This window comes from Macaca mulatta, chromosome 3, assembly GCF_049350105.2.
Source record: "Macaca mulatta isolate MMU2019108-1 chromosome 3, T2T-MMU8v2.0, whole genome shotgun sequence".
Taxonomy (NCBI): domain Eukaryota; kingdom Metazoa; phylum Chordata; class Mammalia; order Primates; family Cercopithecidae; genus Macaca; species Macaca mulatta.
The window spans coordinates 36,426,711-36,448,440 of record NC_133408.1 but is presented as its reverse complement, the minus strand read 5'-3'; the positions used below and the strand labels follow the sequence as shown (position 1 = coordinate 36,448,440).

General features: G+C 50.7%; 1 protein-coding gene across 2 annotated transcripts in view; it reads right to left on the bottom strand.

The window, feature by feature from the left end:
* Positions 1 to 3,646: 3,646 nt before the first annotated feature.
* Positions 3,647 to 21,730, bottom strand: part of CHST12 (carbohydrate sulfotransferase 12) — a 31,868-nt gene continuing 13,784 nt past the window's right edge. The window contains exons 2-3 of one of the 2 annotated variants that reach the window (XM_028845503.2): positions 19,574 to 19,710; positions 3,647 to 5,187 (exon numbers count right to left, since the gene is read on the bottom strand). In XM_028845503.2, the coding sequence (XP_028701336.1) occupies positions 3,866 to 5,110 (1,245 nt within the window). In that variant the 5' untranslated portion in view covers positions 5,111 to 5,187; positions 19,574 to 19,710 and the 3' untranslated portion in view covers positions 3,647 to 3,865. The remainder of the gene's footprint in view (positions 5,188 to 19,573; positions 19,711 to 21,730) is intronic. The other variant, XM_028845502.2, reaches the window with a different exon arrangement.

Here is a 21,730-nt window from a genome sequence, read left to right as displayed (position 1 = left end):
TGTGTGTCTGTGTATCTGTGTGTGTGTATGTGTATGTGTATGTGTGTGTGCGTGTGTGTGTGTGCGCGTGCTTATGTGTGTGCGTGTGCGTGTGTGTTCCAATTCCTAAGTGGCAGAGCTAGGTTAAAGCTCCATCTTCACCAAACCACCCACCTCAGGGCACGGACGTACTCAGACCTCACTGGGAAGATAAACTCAAATCCTAACCCTTACCCTCCACCAGGACATAGGGGCCAAAAGCAAACCTGCGATATTTCCAATAGTCCAAATCAGTGGCAAGAGCGCTACAGCAAACTCCACTAAATATCCACTGGGGATTTTAAGTATCGGCGAATGAAGAAGCATGAGATGCTTTAAGAGGAAAGAGGAAGGGAGGCGTCACCCATACAACCGCAAGTCACACCTGTGTCAAATTCCTGGGGCAGATGGAAAACACACAGCATCGGATGCCGGGAGGCGAGTCCAGAAGCAGCCAGGCCGCCCAGCCCAGGCCTTGCCTGGCTGTGAACGGGCGAGGTGCCCTCCCACTGATTGGAAGTGCAGCCATCACACAAGAGACAGGGCTTTGTGACACGACTCCACACCCAACCAAGTCGTTCTCATGACTGTGCTCCAAGTGTGGACGCAGCTGGAGGATGGGGGCCAACAGGGTAAAGGAGTTTTAAGTTTACAGTTAAATTTTCCAGTCATACAATGCCAATTTTTATAAAATGTATAATTTGCTGTGTTTCAGTGGAAAAAGAAAAAAACAGAGCCAAATGTCTCTACACAACGTGGTGCTGCACATCAGGGAAACAGCGAAGAATCGAAGGAAATGGGTTCTCCCTGCACACACCTCCCTCTCTTCCCAGAGACGCCTCCCCTCGGTCCAGCAGGCCCTTTTCTGCCTGTCCCATCTGGAGTCATCCCCACGGGCAGTGGCCCCAACCATGGCCCGGGAATCTGGGCAGGTGCATGGACGTGGGTGGTGTCTTCTCCAGGAACCCCTCCACATCCCTGCAAACACCCCAGATGGTCAGGAAAACCGACGCTCAGAGGAACCACACCGAGAACTGGGAATGCAGAAATGGAGGGGACGCGGGCCCCCCTCAGTGAGTGAACCGCCCAGCGGGTTCTGACATTTGTCTAAACATCCTATAAACAAACGCATCCTGAGGAGGTGCTCCAGCAGAGGCAGACGCCAAGGGCCACGCCCAGAAGATGGAAAACAAGCCCTCAGCAGATTCACTGATGCCCTGTTCACAGCAGCGTTCGATTCACCTTCGCAGGAAGGCAGAAGCGAGCCAGTGTCCAACGAATGATGAACAGATAAACAAAGCTTGCCTCATCCACACAATGGGACATTATTCGGCCTCAGACAGGAAGTTAGTTCTGACACCTGCCAGGACACACATGAACCTGGAGGACACTGCATGACGTGAAGTACGTCAGTCCCAAAAGGACCGATACTGTGCGACTCCACTTCTATGAGGGAGCTCGGGCAGCGGAAATCAGAGAGGAGAAGGTGCTGCCTTCTACCAACGGGGAGGGAGTGCTGAACGGGGACGGAGTTTCAGTTTGGGAAGATGAGAAAGCTCTGGAGATGATGATGGTGATGGTGGCAGGACAGTGCACTTCACAATTGTTAAGATGGTATGTTTAAAATTAAAAATTTGATCATCATAAAAAATTGGAGGGGCCAGGTGTGATGGCTCAGGCCTGTAACCCCAGCACTGTGGGAGGGTGAGGCAGAAGGGTCACTTGAGTCCAGGAGTTTGAGACAAGCATGGGCAACACAGTGAGACCTCATCTCGGCTAAAAATAAAAAATTAGCTGGGTGGGTGGGCGTCACCTGTAACCCCAGCTACTTGGGAGTCTGAGGTGGGAAGATCACTTGAGCCCAGGAGGTTGAAGCTGCTGTGAGCTGTGGTGGCACCACTGTATTCCAGTCTGGATGACAAAGCAAGACCCTGTCTCCAAAAACAAAACAAAACAAAAATAAAAGAAAGTGAAGCTTCAGAAAGGAAGGCACGAGGTGTCTAATACAGTGGAGACCTGAGGCAGGCAGGCACTCAGCGGCCAAGACCCACACAAGCCCAGCTGAGCCTGGGAAACACAGGGACACCACACACAGGTGACACCGGGGAGACACCCCAGCTGAGCACGGCCAGCAACCAGGGACTGGGCAGTGGCGACAAACACCACACACGAGGAAGACAGGTCAAGCAGGGTGCCCGACACCATGAAATGACTGCAACCGTCTCTCCAACTACAGCTTAGAAGCAGAAACAGCAAAGGAGTTTTAGCCAGATGTTTCCAGAGCCTCCTCTGACACTTTTACCAAGACGGGGCCCATCAAACCTGAGGGTTCAAGGTCAGTCATGTCCTTGAGGGTGAAGGCACTGGAGCTAAACCCACCAGAAAGCCACAGAGGCAGTCACATGGAGCGTCTTCTCAGTGACGCTGGGTACTGTCACCCAACATGGTCTAGAGATAAATGCCAACCCGCTCCACTCCTGCTAACTGTAAACGTCAACAGCCAGTTTGCGTTCTATTTTATTGATTTAATCTCCCTATCTACCTATCTATCTTCTGTCTATTTAGAAACAGGGTCTCGCTCTGTTGCCCAGGCTGGAGTGCAGGGGCACGATCATAGGTCATTGCGGCCTTGAACTCCTGGGCTCAAGCTATTCTCCTGTCTCAGCCTCCTGAGTAGCTGGGACTACAGGTGTGCACCATCACGTCTGGCTAATTTTCTTATTTTTTGTAGACACAGGGTCTCGCTATGTTGTCCAAACTGATCTTGAACTCCTGGGCTCAAGTGATCCTCCTCAGCCTCCTGAGTAGCTAGGTTTACAGATGTGTGCCACCACGCCCTTTTTTTGTAGAGATGAGGTCCTTGCTACCTTGCCCAAGCTGGTCTTGAACTTCTGGGCTCAAGTGATCTTCCCACCCCAGCCTCCCAAAGTGCCAGGATTGCAGGCATGAGCCACCGTGCCCAGCCTTAACAGCCATAATGTGTTCATTAATATTTATTTATATATTTATTTATTTATTTATTTTGAGAAGGAGTCTCACTCTGTCACCCAGGCTAGAGTGCAGTGTCGCGATCTCAGCTCACTGCAGCCTCTCCATCCTGGGTTCAAGCAATCTTTCCACCTCACAACTCCCGAGTAGCTGGGACTACAGGTGCATACCACCACGCCGGACTAATTTTTTTTTTTTTTTTTGTATTTTTAGTAGAAACAGGGTTTCACCATGTTGGCCAGGTCTCAAATTCCTGACGTCAAGCGATCTTCCTGCCTGCGCCTCCCAAAGTGCTACAATTACCTGCCTGAATCACCCACCCGGCCTCAACAGCCATAATATAAACTAGACACTAATGGGAACAGCTGGAGTTAGAACTCCTGCTTCTGTAACTGACCGGTTTACCTCTGACTTGATTTCAAACAGGAAACCCTGAAGATTGACCTTTTCAAGTACAACACTTAACTTTCCCTCTGGAAGGATTCGTCAGCTACCGTTTTAAAAATAGACAAGTTCGGCCTGACTTCAAGTGCAGGCCCCGCCCTCCTCCTGAGTGGCCAGAGCCCTGGAGGCAGCTCCCACAGCCTCAGCATCCCCTCCCGGCGCCCACGTGCTCAGACAGAAACCACAGGAGCTGGCGGGCGGGCAGAGGGGAGATTTTACTCCAGCATTCCCTTCCACGTTTCGTATTAAATATCTGAAATATATTAATCTTAAAAAACAATATCGACACAGTACTCAATGGATAGAGGCAGTGGAGTAAACAAGAAGCCCAGATTGCAACATCGTAGGCCATAAAAAAACTGGAGTGCGACTGCTGCAGGTTCCGGGCACGCGGGGAAGGGCGCTGCGGAAGCTTTCAGTCTCGGAGGAGGTTTTCGGGCTTGGGGTAGCCGAAGAGAACAAAGTCGGCCTCGTAGAGTTTGTACAGCTGCTGCCTCCAGGCCAGGGGGATCTTGGCGAACCAGTCCTCCTCCCAGCTGCTGGCGGTCCTGTTCCGGTAGCTCGGGGGGAAGCGGAGGTGCCGGTCCACCTGGAGCAGCTGCAGCAGCTGCGCGGCGTCCTCGTCCAGCGTCTCCAGCTTCCCCACGAAGTCGTAGTCGATCTGGCACGGGTGGCAGAGGCGGTACACCTGCCGCCAGTGCTCGTTGAAGGGCGCCAGCTTCTCTGTGTGCGGGTCCAGCAGGTACTGGATGAAGTTGGCGAAGGACACCTTGAGGCCGGCGCGGAAGGCCTCGCGCGCCGAGGCGGGCAGGCTGGTGTGGTTGGCGTACAGCCGCAGCATGGGCACGGCGAACTTGCGGTAGAACTCCTCGTTCTCCAGCTCGAACTTGCTGCGGAAGGCGGAGATGAGGCGCACGAAGGGGTCGCGCACGAAGAGGAACTTGGTGTACTTCTTGAGCTTGACCTTCATGAGGTGGCGGGAGAGCTTCCCGTAGCGGCGCCAGAACTTGTTGAAGGTCAGGTGCGCGCTGGCGTTGTGCACATGCTCACGGGGGATGCGCAGCGGGTCGCGGTAGGGCACGCCGCGGTGCAGCAGGCTCCCGCTCAGCACGATCATCACACGCTTCCAGTTGGTGCAGGCCACCTTGGGCACGTAGCAGTAGATGGCGCCGTGCCGGTCGTCCACGATCAGGTGGCTCAGCTCCGAGTTGGGGATGTCGTCGAACGCGCGCTCCTTGGTGGGGAAGGCCAGGCTGGAGTTGGCGCAGAAGCCCCGCAGCACGCTCCTCCGCTCCGCCTGCTGCCGGCCCTGGTCCGGGCTGCGCCGGGCGTCGCGCGGGGACCAGTCGTAGCCTCTCACGCTCTCCTCCATGCTCCCCGGCGCGGGCGGCTGCTCCGTCTCCTTTCTGGGAAGGTCGCTCTGCTTCACGCTGGCACCGAGAAACTTGTCCAGAAACTCGTCGACGTCGGAGTCGGCCGTGAGCTCCCTGTCCCTGTCCGGCCCGGGCGTGGGCAGCGGCGGCCCGGCGTGCGGCCTGGAGAAGGACGTGTGCAGGTAGAAGTGCGCGGCGCCCGCGCTGTCCCAGTACACGATGATCAGCAGGATCATGAACGCCGACCCCAGCACCAGCCACAGCCGGAACAGCCGGGCCTTGGTCATCCTGCCCCGGGTGGGCCGGGCCCTCTCCGGGCCTCTCACTTCAGCTTCCTGCAGAGCCGGGGCATCCTGCTGGGAACCTGCAGAGGCAGTGACGCACTAGTTAATGACTGAGGTGTCCTGGGGCTCCTACTCCTGCCTTCTCATCGGTGGGGGACTCCGAGCTCCTGATATCAGGAGCACTGATATCAGCTCGCCCTCCAGAGGGGCTGGAGGCTGAGGTCAGCAGTGCAGGGAGTCTACACATCCATGTGGCCGAGCACCAATAATGACCCTGGACGCCAAGGCTCAGGTGCTTCCCTGGCTGGCAGTACTCCACACGGGCTGACACTCACCACCACTGGGAAAGTAATGCTGCTCACAACTCCCAAGGAGAGGACGCCTCTCAGGGAGTGGAGACCAGCTCCAGGTGTGAGCCCCCCTGGACTCTGCCCTCTGCAACTCTTTCCAAGGCTGATTTTTTTTTTTTTTTTTTTTTTTTTTTTTTTTTTTTTTGAGACAGAGTCTCGCTCTGTGGCCCAGGCTGGAGTGCAGTGGCGTGATCTCAGCTCACTGCAAGCTCCACCTCCCAGGTTCACGCCATTCTCCTGTCAAGGTTGATTTTAATCTTCGAATCCATCTCCTTTTCCTATAATAAACCATAACCACAAGAGTAACTGCGATCAGGGAGCTCTGTAATCTTTCCAGCAAATCATCAAACCCGACAGTGGTCTCAGGGACGCCTGCATTTGCTATTGGTATCACAAGTAAGAGGGGTCTTGGGAACCGTTCCTTAACTTCACAGTGACCCAACAACAGGAAAATTGTTTTGGCAACACCCACTTTACTTAAGTCGAATGCCAATGGAAAAACTGCACCCCACAGCTTCATCAGGGCCACGCTGAGAGCTGACCTTCCACACCACCCTGGCTTCCCAAAAGTAGGTGGCACATTCCCGTTCCCCTGCCAGGCACCAGGGGGTTTTGGTGGGGCTGAGGAGGGGGCTGATCCCCCTTCCTCTGCCCATGGAAGTAGAGGTGCTTCCTCTGTCCGTCCCACCAGGGTACTGTCAGTGTGGTCCTGCAGGGAGCTAAGCCTTGACCCCACCTGGCATCCACAAGGTGGAAGGAGATGGTGTGAGGCAGGGGAGTCCACACTCTGACTCCCTCTCCCCTGGCCAGGTCAGGGCCCAGTGGGAGGTGAACTCCAACTCTACCCCACCCCTACCTGGCACCCATGACATGGCGTGAGGTGGTTAGAGGAGGGGCAAGTTGGCCCTCTACTTTCTCACCTCCTCTCTCCTGGGAATGGAAAACATTAATCATGCAAACATTAATGAAATGAAAGCAGGAGTGGCTATCTTTAATACCAGATGAAGCAAACTTCAGAAGGAAGGAAACTACTAGAGACAAAGGGACATTACATAATGACATAATAATCCCAAACGTGTATGCACCAAACAACAGAGCCTCGGCCGGGCACAGTGGCTCAAGCCTGTAATCCCAGCACTTTGGGAGGCTGAGACGGGCGGATCACGAGGTCAGGAGATCGAGACCATCCTGGCTAACATGGTGAAAACCTGTCTCTACTAAAAAATACAAAAAAACTAGCCAGGCGAGGTGGCGGCGGGGTGCCTGTAGTCCCACCTACTCGGGAGGCTGAGGCAGGAGAATGGCATAAACCCAGGAGGCAGAGTTTGCAGTGAGCCGAGATCCGGCCACTGCACTCCAGCATGGGCGACAGAGTGAGACTCCATCTCAAAAAACACAAAACAACAACAACAACAAAAAAACCAGAGCTTCAAAATACAAAAAGCAAAAATCGATAGAGCTAAAGAATAGACAAATCCACAGTTATGGCTGGAGACTTCAACACTTCACTCTTGATAACTGCAAAACTACTAGGCAGAAAATCAGCAAGGATACAGAAGAAGTCAACACCAGCAACCAACAGGGCCTAACCGACATACGTGGAACACTCACCTACAAGAGAACATAGTTTTTTCTAAGTGTCCACAAAACATTCACCATGGCAGACCAAACCTCAACTAATTTAAAAGAATTGAAATCTTGACAGGGCACAGTGGCTCACACCTATAATCCCAGCACTTCAGGAGGCTGAGGCAGGTGGATCACTTGAGATCAGGAGTTGGAGACCAGCCTGGCCAACATGGTGAAACCCTGTCTGTACTAAAAATACAAAATTTAGGCTGGGTGCGGTGGCTCATGCCTGTAATCCCAGCACTTTGGGAGGCTGAGGCAGGTGGATCACCCGAGGTCAGGAGTTCAAGACCAGCCTGGCCAACATGGTGAAACCCCGTCTCTACAAAAAAAAAAAAAAAATGCAAAAATTAGCTGGGCATGGTGGCAGGTGCCTGTAATCCCAGCTACTCAGGAGACTGAGGCAGGAGAATCGCTTGAACCCAGGAGGCAAAGGTTGCAGAGAGCCGAGATTGCACCACTGCACTCCAGCCTGGGTGACTGAGCGAGACTCCATCTCAAAAAAATAAAAATAAAAATGAATAAATAAATAAAAATAAAAGAATTGAAATATTTCAAGAGTTTTCTAGCTATAAAGGAATAAAACTAGAAATCAGTAAGAGAAAAGACAACAGGAAAATCCACAAACACAAATTCCTGGAAAATAAATGACACACTTCTAAATAATGGCAAAGGAAAAATTTAAAGTACATAGAACAGAATGAGGATGAAAATACAACATATGTTACAGTCACTGTGGTGCCAAGAGCATTAGAAAGCAGAAGAGGCCGGGCACGGTGGCTCTCATCTGTAATCCTAGCACTTTGGGAAGCAGAGGCGAGAGGATGCCTTGAGCCCAGGAGTCCAAGACCAGCCTGAGCAACATGGCAAAACCCCATCTCTATAAAAAATGCAAAAATCTGCCACGCATGGTGGCGTGTACCTGTAGTCCTAGCTACTCTGGAGGCTGAGGCAGGAGGATCACTTGAGCCCAGGAGGTCAAGGCTGCAGTGAGCTGAGATCGTGCCACTGCCCTCCAGCCTTGGTCTTGGCAAGACCAAGACCCTGTCTCAAAAGAAAAAAAAAAAAAAAAAAAAAACCAACCCACCAACAAAAAAAACCCACGAATTATCTTTATCAAGAACAAGACAAGGAATGAAATTATAGATCCTGCAGCCATTGAAAGGATAAGGAACTACTACAAACAATTTTATGCCCACAAATTTAGCAACTTAGATGAAACAGACCAATTCCTTGACAACCACAAACTACCAAAATGAATAATCCTATACTAATTAAAGAAACTAAATTTGTAATGTAAAAGCGCCTTAAAAAGAAATCTCTGGCCGGGCGCGGTGGCTCAAGCCTGTAATCCCAGCACTTTGGGAGGCCGAGACGGGCGGATCACGAGGTCAGGAGATCGAGACCATCCTGGCTAACACAGTGAAACCCCGTCTCTACTAAAAATACAAAAACTTAGCCGGGCGAGGTGGCAGGCGCCTGTAGTCCCAGCTACTCGGGAGGCTGAGGCAGGAGAATGGCGTGAACCCGGGAGGCGGAGCTTGCAGTGAGCTGAGATCCGGCCACTGCACTCCAGCCTGGGTGACAGAGCGAGACTCCGTCTCAAAAAAAAAAAAAAAAAGAAAGAAATCTCTGGGCCCAGATGGTTTCACTGAAGAATTCTATCAAACACTCAAAGAATAACAACATCAATTTTATACAATCTCTTACAGAAAGGAGAAGAGAGGACACGTCCAACTCATCATTCTAATACCCAAACCAGTGAAAACCAGTACCAAAAAAAAAAAAAAAAAAAAAAAAGACGCTGGGCGCAGTGGCTCCCGCTTGTAATCCTAACACTTTGGGAGGCCGAGGCAGGTGGAACGCCTGAAGTCAAGGAGTTCAAGACCAGCCTGGCCAACATGGCAAAACTCCGTCTTGTAGGGAGACCCCCTGAAACTATTGCTACGGAATAAAAGATGAAATGCCCCTGATTATTGTAAATACAAAATTGCATGCAGGACTGTGTAAAGACAATGCCAGGCTGGGCTGCCAGAATGAGCCAACAGCATGTGATTTGCTTCCCCCTGCAGAGAGCCTATGAACAGACGTGCAGTCAGGGAGGTTTTCACATCACCAAGACTCCTATCCCAGAAAAGCAGATGTTCATAGCTCTGGGAATGGATGCGACCCTTGAGGGGAGCCTATAAACGGACGTGTGTCCATATGGATGAGATAAATGCCCTCATCTTGCCATGGCCCTTCTAGGCCTCTTCAGGGTTAAGGCATACTCCCTTCTGAGAATTTCTGGTCTAAGCTGTTGTCTAGCTTCATGTGCTGTTTCTATGGATTGTTGGTAACCAGCTTTTGCTGCAACTGTTACTGCTGATTAATATCTTGCTAATCATAGGCTATGGAAAGACTGTGTTTCTGTTTTAAGGCTCTGTTAGAAATTACTGATGCACACACTATATTGTAAATTCTTATCTCTTTATACTGTACTTCTGCATACAGCTGTTACGTTAAAGAATTGGTTCATCCCCATGTGACCATCTCACCTCATAATCAAATGACCCTAAATCCCTCACTAACCTACCCCCACCCTCACTACACTTAATAATAAAGGCTGGTATGTCCAGTGCATTGTTGGCACCGTGCGACCAGAAGGTGGTGACCCCCCTGGACCCAGCTTTCACTATCTTGTGTCTGTTATTTCTCAACCTGCTGATCTGCCTGGGAACAAAGAAAGAGCCCCGTTGCACTGCGGGCTGCTGGCCAGATCCTGCAATGCCGTCTCTACTAAAACATACAAAAAATTAGCTGGGCGTGGTGGTGGATGCCTGTAATCCCAGCTACTCGGGAGGCTGAGGCAGGAAAATCGCTTGAACCCGGGAGGTGGAGCTTGCAGTGAGCCGAGATCGTGCCACTGCACTCCAGCCTGGGCAACGGAGCGAGACTCCGTCTCAAAAAAAAAAAAAAAAAAAAAAGAGAAAGCTACAGGCCAGTATCACTTATGAACTTGGATGCAAAAATGCTCAAAATATTAATACACCAAATCCAGCAGTGTATAAAAAGAACCATGACATAGTGGCTCACGCCTGTAATCCCAACACTTTGGGAAGCCGAGGCAGGCAGATCACGAGGTCAGGAGATGGAAACACGGTGAAACTCCGCCTCTACTAAAAATACAAAAAATTAGCTGGGCGTGGTGGTGGGCTCCTGTAGTCCCAGCTACTGGGGAGGCTGAGGCAGGAGAATCACTGGAATCCAGGAGGTGGCGGTTGCAGTGAGCCAAGATCGTGCCACTGCACTCCAGCCTGGGTGACAGAGTGTGACTCTGTCTCAAAAAACAAAAAACAAACAAACAAAAAAGAATCATGGCACGACCAAGTAGGGTGTGCAAGAATGGCTCAACATTCAAAAATCAACCATGCAATCTATCATATTAACAAGCTAAAAAATAAACTCCTACAGGAAGCAACAACAAAACCCATATCCATTCACTATGAACACTCTCAGCAAACTTAGAAAGGAGGATATCCTCAACTTGATAGGGCATCTACAGAACCCTACAGCTTTACCCTTTTTCTGTCATCTCTGTGCGGGGGGTGGAATGGGAGGCCCAAACTGTGTTGAACTTTTTGTCCTCAAACAAATGTGTTAACTTTTTTTTTTTTTCTCCGAGACAGAGCCTTGCTCTGTCGCCTAAGCTGGAGTACAGTGGCACAATCACAGCTCAATGCAGCCTTGACCTCCTGGGTTCAAGTGATCCTCCCTCTCAGCCTTCCAAGTAGCTGGGACTGCAGATACACAGCACTGGGCCCAGCTAATTTTTAAAAATTTTTTACAGAGCTGTGGTCTCACCATGTTACCCTGGCTGGTCTTGAACTCCTGGGCTCAAGCAGTCTGGCCACCTCAGCCTCGCAAAGTGCTACGACTTTCTTAAACTGAGTATTTTTTCATTTGTATGTCTCTCTCTCTCATTTTTTTTCTTTTGTGAGACAGAGTCTTGCTCTGTCACCCAGGCTGGAGTGCAGTGGCACGATCTCAGCTCACTGCAACCTCCGCCTCCCGGGTTCACGCCATTCTCCTGCATCAGCCTCCTGAGCAGATGGGATGACAGGTACCCTCCCTGACACCTGGCCAATTTTTGTATTTTTAGTAGAGACGGGGCTTCACCATGTTGACCAGGCTGGTCTCGAACTCCTGACCTCAAGGGATTCACCTGCCTCAGCCTCCTAAGTGCTGGGATTGCAGGCGTGAGCCACCGCGCCTGGCCTGTATGTCTCTCCTATCATTCTTGTATGTTACATTTTTTAATATTAGCAACAATCTGCGTGAAAACAAAAACAAACAAAAAAAAAACCTCACAGCTAACCTCATATTTAAGGGTGCAAAAGGGAGTACCTTACCTCTAAGACCATGACAAGGCGAGGACGTCTGTCTACCTGCCCCTGCCTCGTCATCAGTAGACACCTACTCATCCCCAGCTCAGCAAAGCCTTTCCCAACTGGTCAGATCCCAGACTATGCAGTCTCCGTCGATCCCGTCGGTAACTGTGTACTTATTTGGGGTGTGCATTTTTAATTAGTCCCGCTCTCGCTCACACAGCCGGGGAGGGTGGGCTCCGTCTGGTTGTGCTCACCACATGCAGGCACGTGGTAGGGTGCAGTCAATACTGGGTGAATGTCAGGCTCAGAGGCCCCCATCACATCAGCCTGGCTCTGAAGCCCCTTGTGACCAAGCCCCTGACGTTCCATGCCAGGAACTCTCCTGGGGTATCCCTGGGCCACCTTCCTGCCTTGGCTTCTTGCTAAGGACGTTGGTTCCATTACAGAAATGAGTCCCAGCCTCTGAATATTTGTCCCCACAGCCAGCTGTGCTCTTCTCACTGCCAGTCCCTCTGCACAGTGCCCATCTACCTACTTCCATCCTGGACTACACAGGTCCCCAGAGAGGCCCCGCTGATCGAGGGAACCCCGTGGTCCCCAGCCTGTCTCTCCCTCCAGCCTCCTGCCTTCTGCCAGGCCCTTCCCCTAGAGGGTCTAACCCCTGACCCCGGGCACCTCTGCCGCCGCCACCAGAGTGTAGGCTCCCCCAGAATCTGCATTCAGAAGATAACAGCCTGGAAAGACAAAAAGTAAAGCTGAAGATAAATAAGAGATGGAAACGTATACTGGGAGAAGTGGTAGGTTCTCCACCCAAAAACACAAAGATCAAATAGACAGGATGGGAGAAGACCTGCAAGTTGGATACAACAGGAAAAAGGGACAAGCAGTGCTATTTTGCATTTGAACACACACACAACTGCAGATGTGGGCCCCCTGCACCTGCCCCGTGTGTAGGCCTTACAGGTGACTCACCACCTGTGCGCACAACGCTCCTGAGCCCTCAGCCACATCCAGAAACAATGGCGGCCACAGGGCATGGATCCCCAGAGGCACCCGCCTCTGCCAGAGGCCAGATCCTGTCTCTTTCTTTCTAGATGTTTGAGCAGGGGCATCTCATAGCCCCGTTCATGGGTGGAGGGTAAAAGGTGAACATAAAATGCATCCATGTTCACTGGCTGTGACCTGGCAGTCTGGGGTTTCTGGAAGAGCCCAACAGTCTGGACCCCTCTCTCCTGACACTCACCCTTGTCTGCACTGTGGTTGTGTCCACACCTGTCTTCACCCACATGCTGACTAAGCGCAGTCCTCACTGGGGTGGGGGATTTTGTTTGTTTTTTTGAGACGGAGTCTTGCTCTTGTTGTCCAGGCTGGAGGGCAGTGGCACAATCTCGGCTCACTGCAACCTCCGCCTCCCGGGTTCCAGTGATTCTCCTGCCTCAGCCTCCTGAGTAGCTGGGATTACAGGCATGTGCCACCATGCCCGGCTAATTTTTGTATTTTTAGCAGAGATGGGGTTTCACCATGTTGGCCAGGCTGGTCTTGAACTCCTGACCTCAGGTGATCCGCCTGCCTTGGCCTCCCAAAGTGCTGGGATTACAGGCGTGAGCCACCACGCCCGGCCTGGAGCAGGGTCTTGCCTTCTCTTCCCACTCCTCCACGGGGGCACCCTGATTACAGCAGGCTCTAGCCAGCGCTCAGTGTCTCTTTTCCCATAGCACCTTATGGAAGGGGAGCGCTGGGGGAGCTGGGGTTGCTCAGGACGAGGAGCATTTCTGTTGGTGCCTCCAACTCTTGAAGGGCTGTCACAGAGGAGGGGAGCAGGCTTGTCCTCTGCAGCTTCAGAAGACAACTCTCGGACACCAGGGTCAGCCCAGTGAACCAACAGATACGCTAATGAGTTAAGTGGCCAAAACCCATAGTGAGATCTCTATTCCTGGGCACATCCCAGCACAAACAGGCGGATTGCCCCTGGGAGTCTTCTAGGGCAGAGTCTCGCACTGGGGGACCCTCTTGGACTTCTCCCAGCGTTAGCTTCTTGGAGTTTATATGCCTCACACGCACTGGACTGGACTCTAAAAGACACTGGGCCTGGCCCTTCACAGATTCTCATTAAATGAACCTCAAAGTTCATGAGGTTGAAATGCAGCTGCACTCTCCATCCACCTCTGCAACTTCTGTGGACTCTTAATTCATGTTCTTTCTTTATATTCTTTAGAGTCAGGGTCTCACCCTGTTGCCCAGACTACAGTGCAGTGGCATGATCATGGCTCACTGCAGCCCCAACTTCCTGGCTTGTCCCAAGAAGCTGGGGCCATGGGTGCACACCACCACACCTGGCTCATTTTAAAAATTCTTTTGTAGAGACAGGATCTCCCTATGTTGCCCAGGCTGCTCTTGAACTCCTGGGATCAGGTGATCTTCCCACCACAGCCTTCCAAAGTGTCAGGATTACAGGCGTGAGCCATTGTGCCCAGCCTTTGTTAATCAATTAATTTTGAAATACAGTCTTGCGCTGTTGCCCGGGCTGGAGAGCAGTGCTGCAATCTTGGCTCACTGCAGCCTTGACCTCCCAGGAACCTCAGTTCCCCAAGTAGCTGGGACCATAGGCGTGTGCCACCTTGCCCAGCTAATTTTTGTATTTTGGGTAGAGACGGTGTCTTGCCATGTTGCCCAGGCTGGTTTTGAACTCCTGGGCTCACGTGATTTACCTGCCTCTGCTTCTGGCATGAGCCGCCGCGCCTGGCTTCTTAATTCATGTTTTCAATGGCAAGAGTAATAAGGTAAGTCATAGTGAAAAGGTCGGTGCACAGAGGGTGGTGGGCTTCCACATGAAAGGGGCTGGCATGATTCTCAGACAGAGAAAAGGACGCCCTCTGCCTACTGCCCCCTTCACCCAGTGCTTCCTGGACCCGATGAAGGCAGAGAAGCCCAGCATCCAGCAGACTCCAACCTGGAGGGGCAGATCACGCCTCCTCCCGCCCTGCAGCCTGCAGTGCACCAGCGTCACGCACAGCTAATACATGTGTCAAACCTGAGACAGGTAATGATCCGCTACAGAAATCACGAAAACACGAGGATCAGAGGGCCTGCTGCTGTCTCTCCATGGCCCCCGCCGCATTCCCCGCCTGCCCTCCCGGTGTGTTCAGGGTGTGAGTGGGACGAGAACAAGCAGGCCTGTACCAGCTTTCAGTACCCTCTGAACGGTTAGAACCACACGACGTTACAGCCTATTTTTTTACTTTTTGTTTTTTATTTTTTTTGAGACGGAGTCTTGTTCTGTCGCCCAGGCTGGACTGCAGTGGTGAGATCTTGGCTCAGTACAGCCTGTACCTCCCAGGTTCAAGGGATTCTCAGGCCTCAGCCTCCCAAATAGTTGGAACCACAGGCACGCATCATGCCCGGCTAATTTTTATATTTTTAGTAGAGAGGGGCTTTCTCCATGTTGGCCAGGCTGGTCTCGAACTCCTGGCCTCGAGCGATCCAAGTGCCTCGGCCTCCCAAAGTGCTGGAATGACAGGCATGAACCACTGCAGCCTTTTTTTTTTTTTTTTTTTTTTGAGACAGAGTCTCGCTCTGTCGCCCAGGCTGGAGTGCAGTGGCCAGATCTCAGCTCACTGCAAGCTCCGCCTCCTGGGTTCACGCCATTCTCCTGCCTCAGCCTCCCGAGTAGCTGGGACTACAGGCGCCCGCCACCTCGCCCGGCTAGTTTTTTGTATTTTTTAGTAGAGACGGGGTTTCACCGTGTTAGCCAGGATGGTCTCGATCTCCTGACCTTGTGATCTGCCCATCTCGGCCTCCCAAAGTGCTGGGATTACAGGCTTGAGCCACCACGCCCGGCCCCTGCAGCCTATTTTTAAAACTAGATCCTAAGTACCTGTGCTGTCCAAGTTTTCAGGACCACCCCTCTCAAGGATGTGTAACAGTCAACAGTTTCTTGAGATGACAGTGAATGAAACCACATTAAAAAAAAAAAAAAAAAAAGGTTTTCTGAAGGCTAAGAAAGTAGCAAAGTGGGGCCGCACACTGTGGCTCTCGCCTGTAATCCCAGCACTTTGGGAAGCCAAGGCAGGCGGATCACAAAGTCAAGAGATCGAGACCAGCCTGGCCAACATGGTGAAACCCCATCTCTACTAAAAATACAAAAATTAGCTGGGTGTGGTGGCGCGTGCCTGTGGTCCCAGCTACAGGAGAGGCCTCAGCCTCTCTGTACGCAGGAGAATCACCTGAACCCGGGAGTCGGAGGATGCAGTGAGCCGAGATCACACCACTGTACTCCAGCCTGGTGACGGAGCAACACTCCATCTAAAAAAAAGAGGCCGGGGGCAGTGGCTCACGCTTGTAATCCCAGCACTTTGGGAGGCTGAGGCAGGTGGATCACCTGAGGTCGGGAGTTTGAGACCAGCCTAACCAACATGGTGAAACCGTCTCTACTAAAAATACAAAATTAGCTGGGCGTGGTGGCGCATGCCTGTAATCCCAGCTACTCAGGAGGCTGAGGCAGAAGAATCACTTGAACAAGGGAGGCGGAGGGTGCAGTGAGCCGAGATCGTGCCATTGCACTCCAGCCTGGGCGACAAGAGAGAAATTCCATCTAAAAGATAGAAAAGAAAGAAAGAAAAGAAAGAAAGAAAGAAAAGAAAAGAAAAGAGAAAAGAAAAGAAAGAAAGAGAAAGTAGCAAAGGGGAAAAGTTAACATGTCAAACAATTTGAGAGGGAAGTTGCCAATTAAGATGAAGACTAACGAGGAGAGTGAAGCTTCAGGACGCTCAGTCACATCGCTGACACAGGCAGACGCCAGAGGCCAGGGATGCTGCCGCCATCCACGAATTCTGTACGTAAGAACTAGATAAGGGCGTTACTGAGCCAGCCTAACCACTTCTGCTTATTTTTCAGCCAAGAAGCATTACATACACACAACCGATGCCAGCGACTACATCATTTTATAAAACCTATGACTGGCCGGGCGCAGTGGCTCATGCCTGTAATCCCAGCACTTTGGGAGGCCGAGGCGGGCGGATCACAAGGTCAGGAGATCGAGACCATCCTGGCTAACACGTCTCTACTAAAAAAATACAAAAAATTAGCCGGGCGCAGTGGCAGGTGCCTGTAGTCCCAGCTACTCGGGAGGCTGAGGCAGGAGAATGGCGTGAACCCGGGAGGCGGAGCTTGCAGTGAGCAGAGATCGCGCCACTGCACTCCAGCCTGGGCCACAGAGCCAGACTTCATCTCAAAAAAAAAAAAAAAAAAAAACTATGACTTTTTATTGATAACTTAATAAGACTTCAGTTTAATTACAAGGAAAATATTTTAGGATTATAACTATATATTAATAATATATTTTTGGGCCAGGTATGGTGGCTCATGCCTGTAATCCCAGCACTTTGGGAGACTGAGCAGGAAGAACTGCCCAGGAGTTTAAGACCAGCCTGGGCAACATAGCAAGACCCTATCTCTATAAAAAATGTTTAAAAAGGCTGGGTGCAGTGGCTTATGCCTGTAATCCTCGCACTTTGGGAGGCCGAGGTGGGCAGATCACTTGAGGTCAGGAGTTTGAGACCAGCCTGGCCAACATGGCAAAACCCGTCTCCACTATAAATATAAAAATTAGCCTGGTGTGGTGGTGCACACTTGTAATCCCAGCTTCTTGACAGGCTGAGATGGAAGGATTATTTGAACCTGGCGGGTGGAGGTTGCAGTGAGCCAAGATTGCGCCATTGCACTCCAGCCTGGGCAACAGAGCGAGACTCCATCTCAAAAGAAAAAAAAAAGTAAAAAAAAAAAAACCAAAAAATTAGCCAGGCATGATAGTGTGTGCCTGTAGCCTGAGCTACTTAGGAGGCTGAGGTGAGAGGATTGCTTGAGTCCAAGAGTTTGAGGCTGCAGTGAGCTATGATGTTGCCACTGCACCCCAGCCTGGGAAACACACTAAGATGCTTCTCTACAAAAAAATGTAAAAAAAAAAAAAAAGAAAAAGAAAAAGAATTAGCGGGACATGGTGGTGTGCACTTATAGTCCCAGCTAGTCAGGAGGCTGAGGTAAGAGGATCGCTTGAGCCCAGGAGGTGGAGGTTGCAGTGAGCTGTGATGGCACTACTGCACTCCAGCCTGGGGAACAGAGTGAGACCCCGTCTCAAAAAAAAAAATTAACACAGAATTATAATATCAAATTACCATATGAGGGGCCGGGTGTGATGACTCACGCCTGTAATCCCAGCTACTCAAGGAGGCTGAGGCAGAATTGCTTGAACCCAGGAGGCGGAGGTTTCACTGAGCTGAGATTGTACCATTGCACTCCAGCCTTGGCGACAGAGTGAGACTCTGTCTTAAAAACTATTAACAAAATAAAATTACCATATGATACAGCATTTCCACTTCTGTGTACATACCCAAAATAACTGAAAGCAAGGTTGTTGTTCTTTTCCTGAGACAGGGTCTCACTGTGTTGTCCAGGCTGGGGTGCAGTGGTGCCATCAAACCTCACTGCAGCCTTGAACTCCTGGGCTCAAGCAGCCCCCTGAGTCGCTGAGACTATAGGTGGTTGCCACCATGCCCAGCTAATTTTTTGTAGAGATAGCATCTTGCTATGTTGCCCAGGGTGGTCTTGAATTCCTGGCCTCAAGTGATCCTCCCACCTTGGCCCCCCAAAGTGCTGGGATGACAGGCATGAGCCACAGGACCCAACTTACAGGGTCTTGAAGAGATGCTTCACCCCCATGTCCACAGCAGCATCATTCACAATAGCCAAAAGGTGGAAGGAACCCAAGTGTTCGTGAACAGATGAACAGACAAGCAAACTGTGGTCAACCCACGTAGTGGAATATTACTCAGCCTTCCAAAGAAAGGAAATTCTGACATATGCTACAACATGGATGAACCCTGAAGACATTATGCTCAGTGAAATAAGCCAGAAACAAAAGGACCAATATTTCAAGATTCCACTTATATGAGGTTTCCAGGGCAGTTAAATTCCTAGAGACAGAAAGTAGAATGGTAGTTGTGGGGGCAGGGGAGGGGGGATGGGAAGCTTGTGTTCAATGCGTACAGAGTTTTAGTTCTGCAAGATGAAGAGTTCTGGGGATGGATGGTGATGATTGCTGCAGAGCAACGTGAATGTGCTTAACACCACCAAACTGCATGCTTAAAAATGGTTACAATGGTAATTTTTGTATTTAAAAAAAATTTTTTTTGAGACGGAGTTTTGCTCTTGTTGCCCAGGCTGGAGTGCAGAGATGATCTCGGCTCACTGTAACTTCCGCTTCCTGGGTTCAAGTGATTCTCCTGCCTCAGCCTCCCGAGAAGCTAGGATTACAGGCGCCCACCACCACACCTGGCTAATTTTTGTATTCTTAGTAGAGACGGGTTTCACCATGTTGGCCAGGCTGGTCTTGGACTCCTGACCTCAGGGGATCCACCCACCTTGGCCTCTCAAAGTGCTGGGATTACAGGCGTGAGCCACTATGCCCGGCCATTTTTTTTTTTTTTTTTTTTTTTTTTTGAGACAGGGTTTCACTCTGTCATTCAGACTGGAGTGCAGTGGTGTGATCTTGGCTCACTGCAACCTCCCCACTCAAGTGATCCTCCCACTTCAGCCTCCTGAGAAGCTGGGGTTACAGGTGTGCACCACCATGCTTGGCTAATTTTTGTATTTTTAGTAGAGATGGGGTTTCATCATATTGACCAGGATGGTCTTGAACTCCTGGGCTCAAGTGATCCACCTGCCTCGGCCTCCCAAAGTGATGGGAATAAAGGCATGAGCCACTGCGTCCAGCCAAGCTTTAACTTTAAAAGGTGGTTTGGACAACCAGACATGGTGGTTCATGCCTGTGATCTCAGCACTTTGGGAAGCCAAGGCAGGGGGACTGCTTGAGCCAAGGGGCTCAAGACCAGCCTGGTCCACACAGTGAGACCTCATCTCTACAAATAATTTTTAAAATTAGCTGGGCATGATGGCACACACCTGTGGTCCCAGCTACTCTGGAGGCTTAAGTGGGAACATGGCTTGAACCCAGGAGGTCAAGGCTGCAATAAGCTATGATTGTGCCACCGTACTCCAGCCTGGGTGGCAGGGTGAGACCGCATCTCAAAAAACAAAACCACAGAACAACAGCTTGGACATACCGGAATGTCTGGCCGGGTGACTGACGCGGCTCCGGTCTGAAGCCCACGTGACTCTTGCTACCTTCTGGGCACGAGAGAAGCATTCAGGGAATAGTCTGATAGAACCACTGGGCTGAGCACTGTGGTCACGATCCCACCTGTTTCCAAAACACATCACGGGCAACACTGAACCCATAAAGTAATTTTTCATTAAAAAGAAATAGGACATGATTTCCAAATGCAAATCTCCCACTCTTTCCACAAAAAGCCCCCCGTGATTTGAAGCAGAGCACGCAGAGGCATCTCAGATGAACAGACGTATAACTCGCCTGCCGCACACCAACTGTGGGCTCCTGCCTCCAGCAGGGGAACCCACAGAGCCACGTTTCACCGAGAAGCATCGTCTGCCAGGAAACTGCAGGGGTTGGGGGTGCTTTTCCGCAGGGGCTGTGTCAGATGCCCTCATAAATGGCACTGAAAATTATTAGGTTAGGTTTAAAGGCAAACACTGCGGTTAGGCTGACAGAGCTGCGTCTTAGCTCCGGGTGGGGCTGTTAAATGTTTCTCTGCTCACACACAACATGCAGGGCGTGAAGCCAGGGGCAGACTCTGCAGTCCCAGGGAGCAAGCCCATGCCGGCTGCCCACACAAGGCCACTGGTCCAATCACGCCCTTCTTGCTAACTGTGGGCAAAACACTGGGGAAAGAAAAGGCAGCTGGCAGCAGACAGCTGTGGCCTTAGCTTGCTGGTATTCAGCCGTGTGTCACCCTGACACGACCACGGCCATCCTTGCTCTGGAAGATGCTGCCACGTGGCCAGACCTGTATTAAGTGCCCCAGAAGGGCATTTTCCACATTTTTACAGCAGAACTGACATTATCATACAAAAAGGTCACGTAATACATGGCTAATTTTACGTGTCAACTGGACTGGACCAGGGGGTACCCAGATATTTGGTTAAGCATACTCTGAGTGTGTCTGTGGGCGTGTTTCTGGAGGAGAGTAACATCCAAATGGGTGGACTGAGATATCAGATGCCCTTCCAGTATGAGAGGGCCTCAACCAGTCCACTGAAGACCCATGTACAACAGAAAGGTGGAATAAGGCCAGGCGTCGTGGCTCATGCCTATAATCCCAGCACTTTGGGAGGCCAAGGCAGGCGGATCAGTTGAGGTCAGGAGTTCGAGACCAGCCTGGCCAACATAGTGAAACCCCATCTCTACTAAAAATACAAAAATTAGCTGGGCCTGGTGGCACATGCCTGTAATCCCAGCTACACAGGAGGCTGAGGCAGGAGAATAGCTTGAACCTGGGAGGTCGAGGTTGCAGTGAGCTAAGATCGCACCAGTGTACTCCAGCCTGGGCAACACTGCGAGACTCCATCACCAAAAAAAAAAAAAAAAAAAAAATTAGACATGGTGACACATGCCTGTAATCCCAGCTACTCAGGAGGCTGAGGCAGGAGAATCTGCTTCAAAAAAAAAAAAAAAAAAAAAGGTAGAGTAAGAAAATCAACTGTCTCTGCCTGCCTGTCTTTGAGCTGGGACACTGGTCTTCCGCCTTTGGACTCCATCTCAGACTGGAGTTATACCATTGGCTCTCCAGGGTCTGAATTTCTCAGCCTCCGTAATCGTGTGAGCCAATTCCTTATCATCAATCTCTTTGTATACACATTGCAAAAGGAAAATAAAATCTCAGGACCCCAAATTCACCAAGCTAAAGGGAAAGTTATGCTTAGCAACCAAGTCATGCAAAAACAAAACAAAACAAAACAAAAACACTACCTTCTTTTCTTTCCCAGATAAAGTAATTTACACGCTTATTTATCGCATGCAAAATGCAGATTTACTGTGCAGAGAAGAAGGCGTATGTGACTCTGCCCCACTCCCTTCTTTTCACGTGTAAAATGTAGATTCACTGAATGGTACTCAAGGCCTCACAAAAATGTGACCACTGGCCTCAGTGCCTACACCACCTCCTTTTTTTCCCCTCTTCCCCTCCTGCCTACTTCTTCCTCTTTAAATGCTGAAGTTCCCAAAACTCTCTATGGAAAAAGCATATCCTACGATGACTTGTTTCTTTCTTAACCTTGGCAAAATACACCTAGAAATCGACTGAGATCTGTTTCTGTTTCCACACCAGCTAACACAACATCCATTCTGCAGCCCATGGATCAAG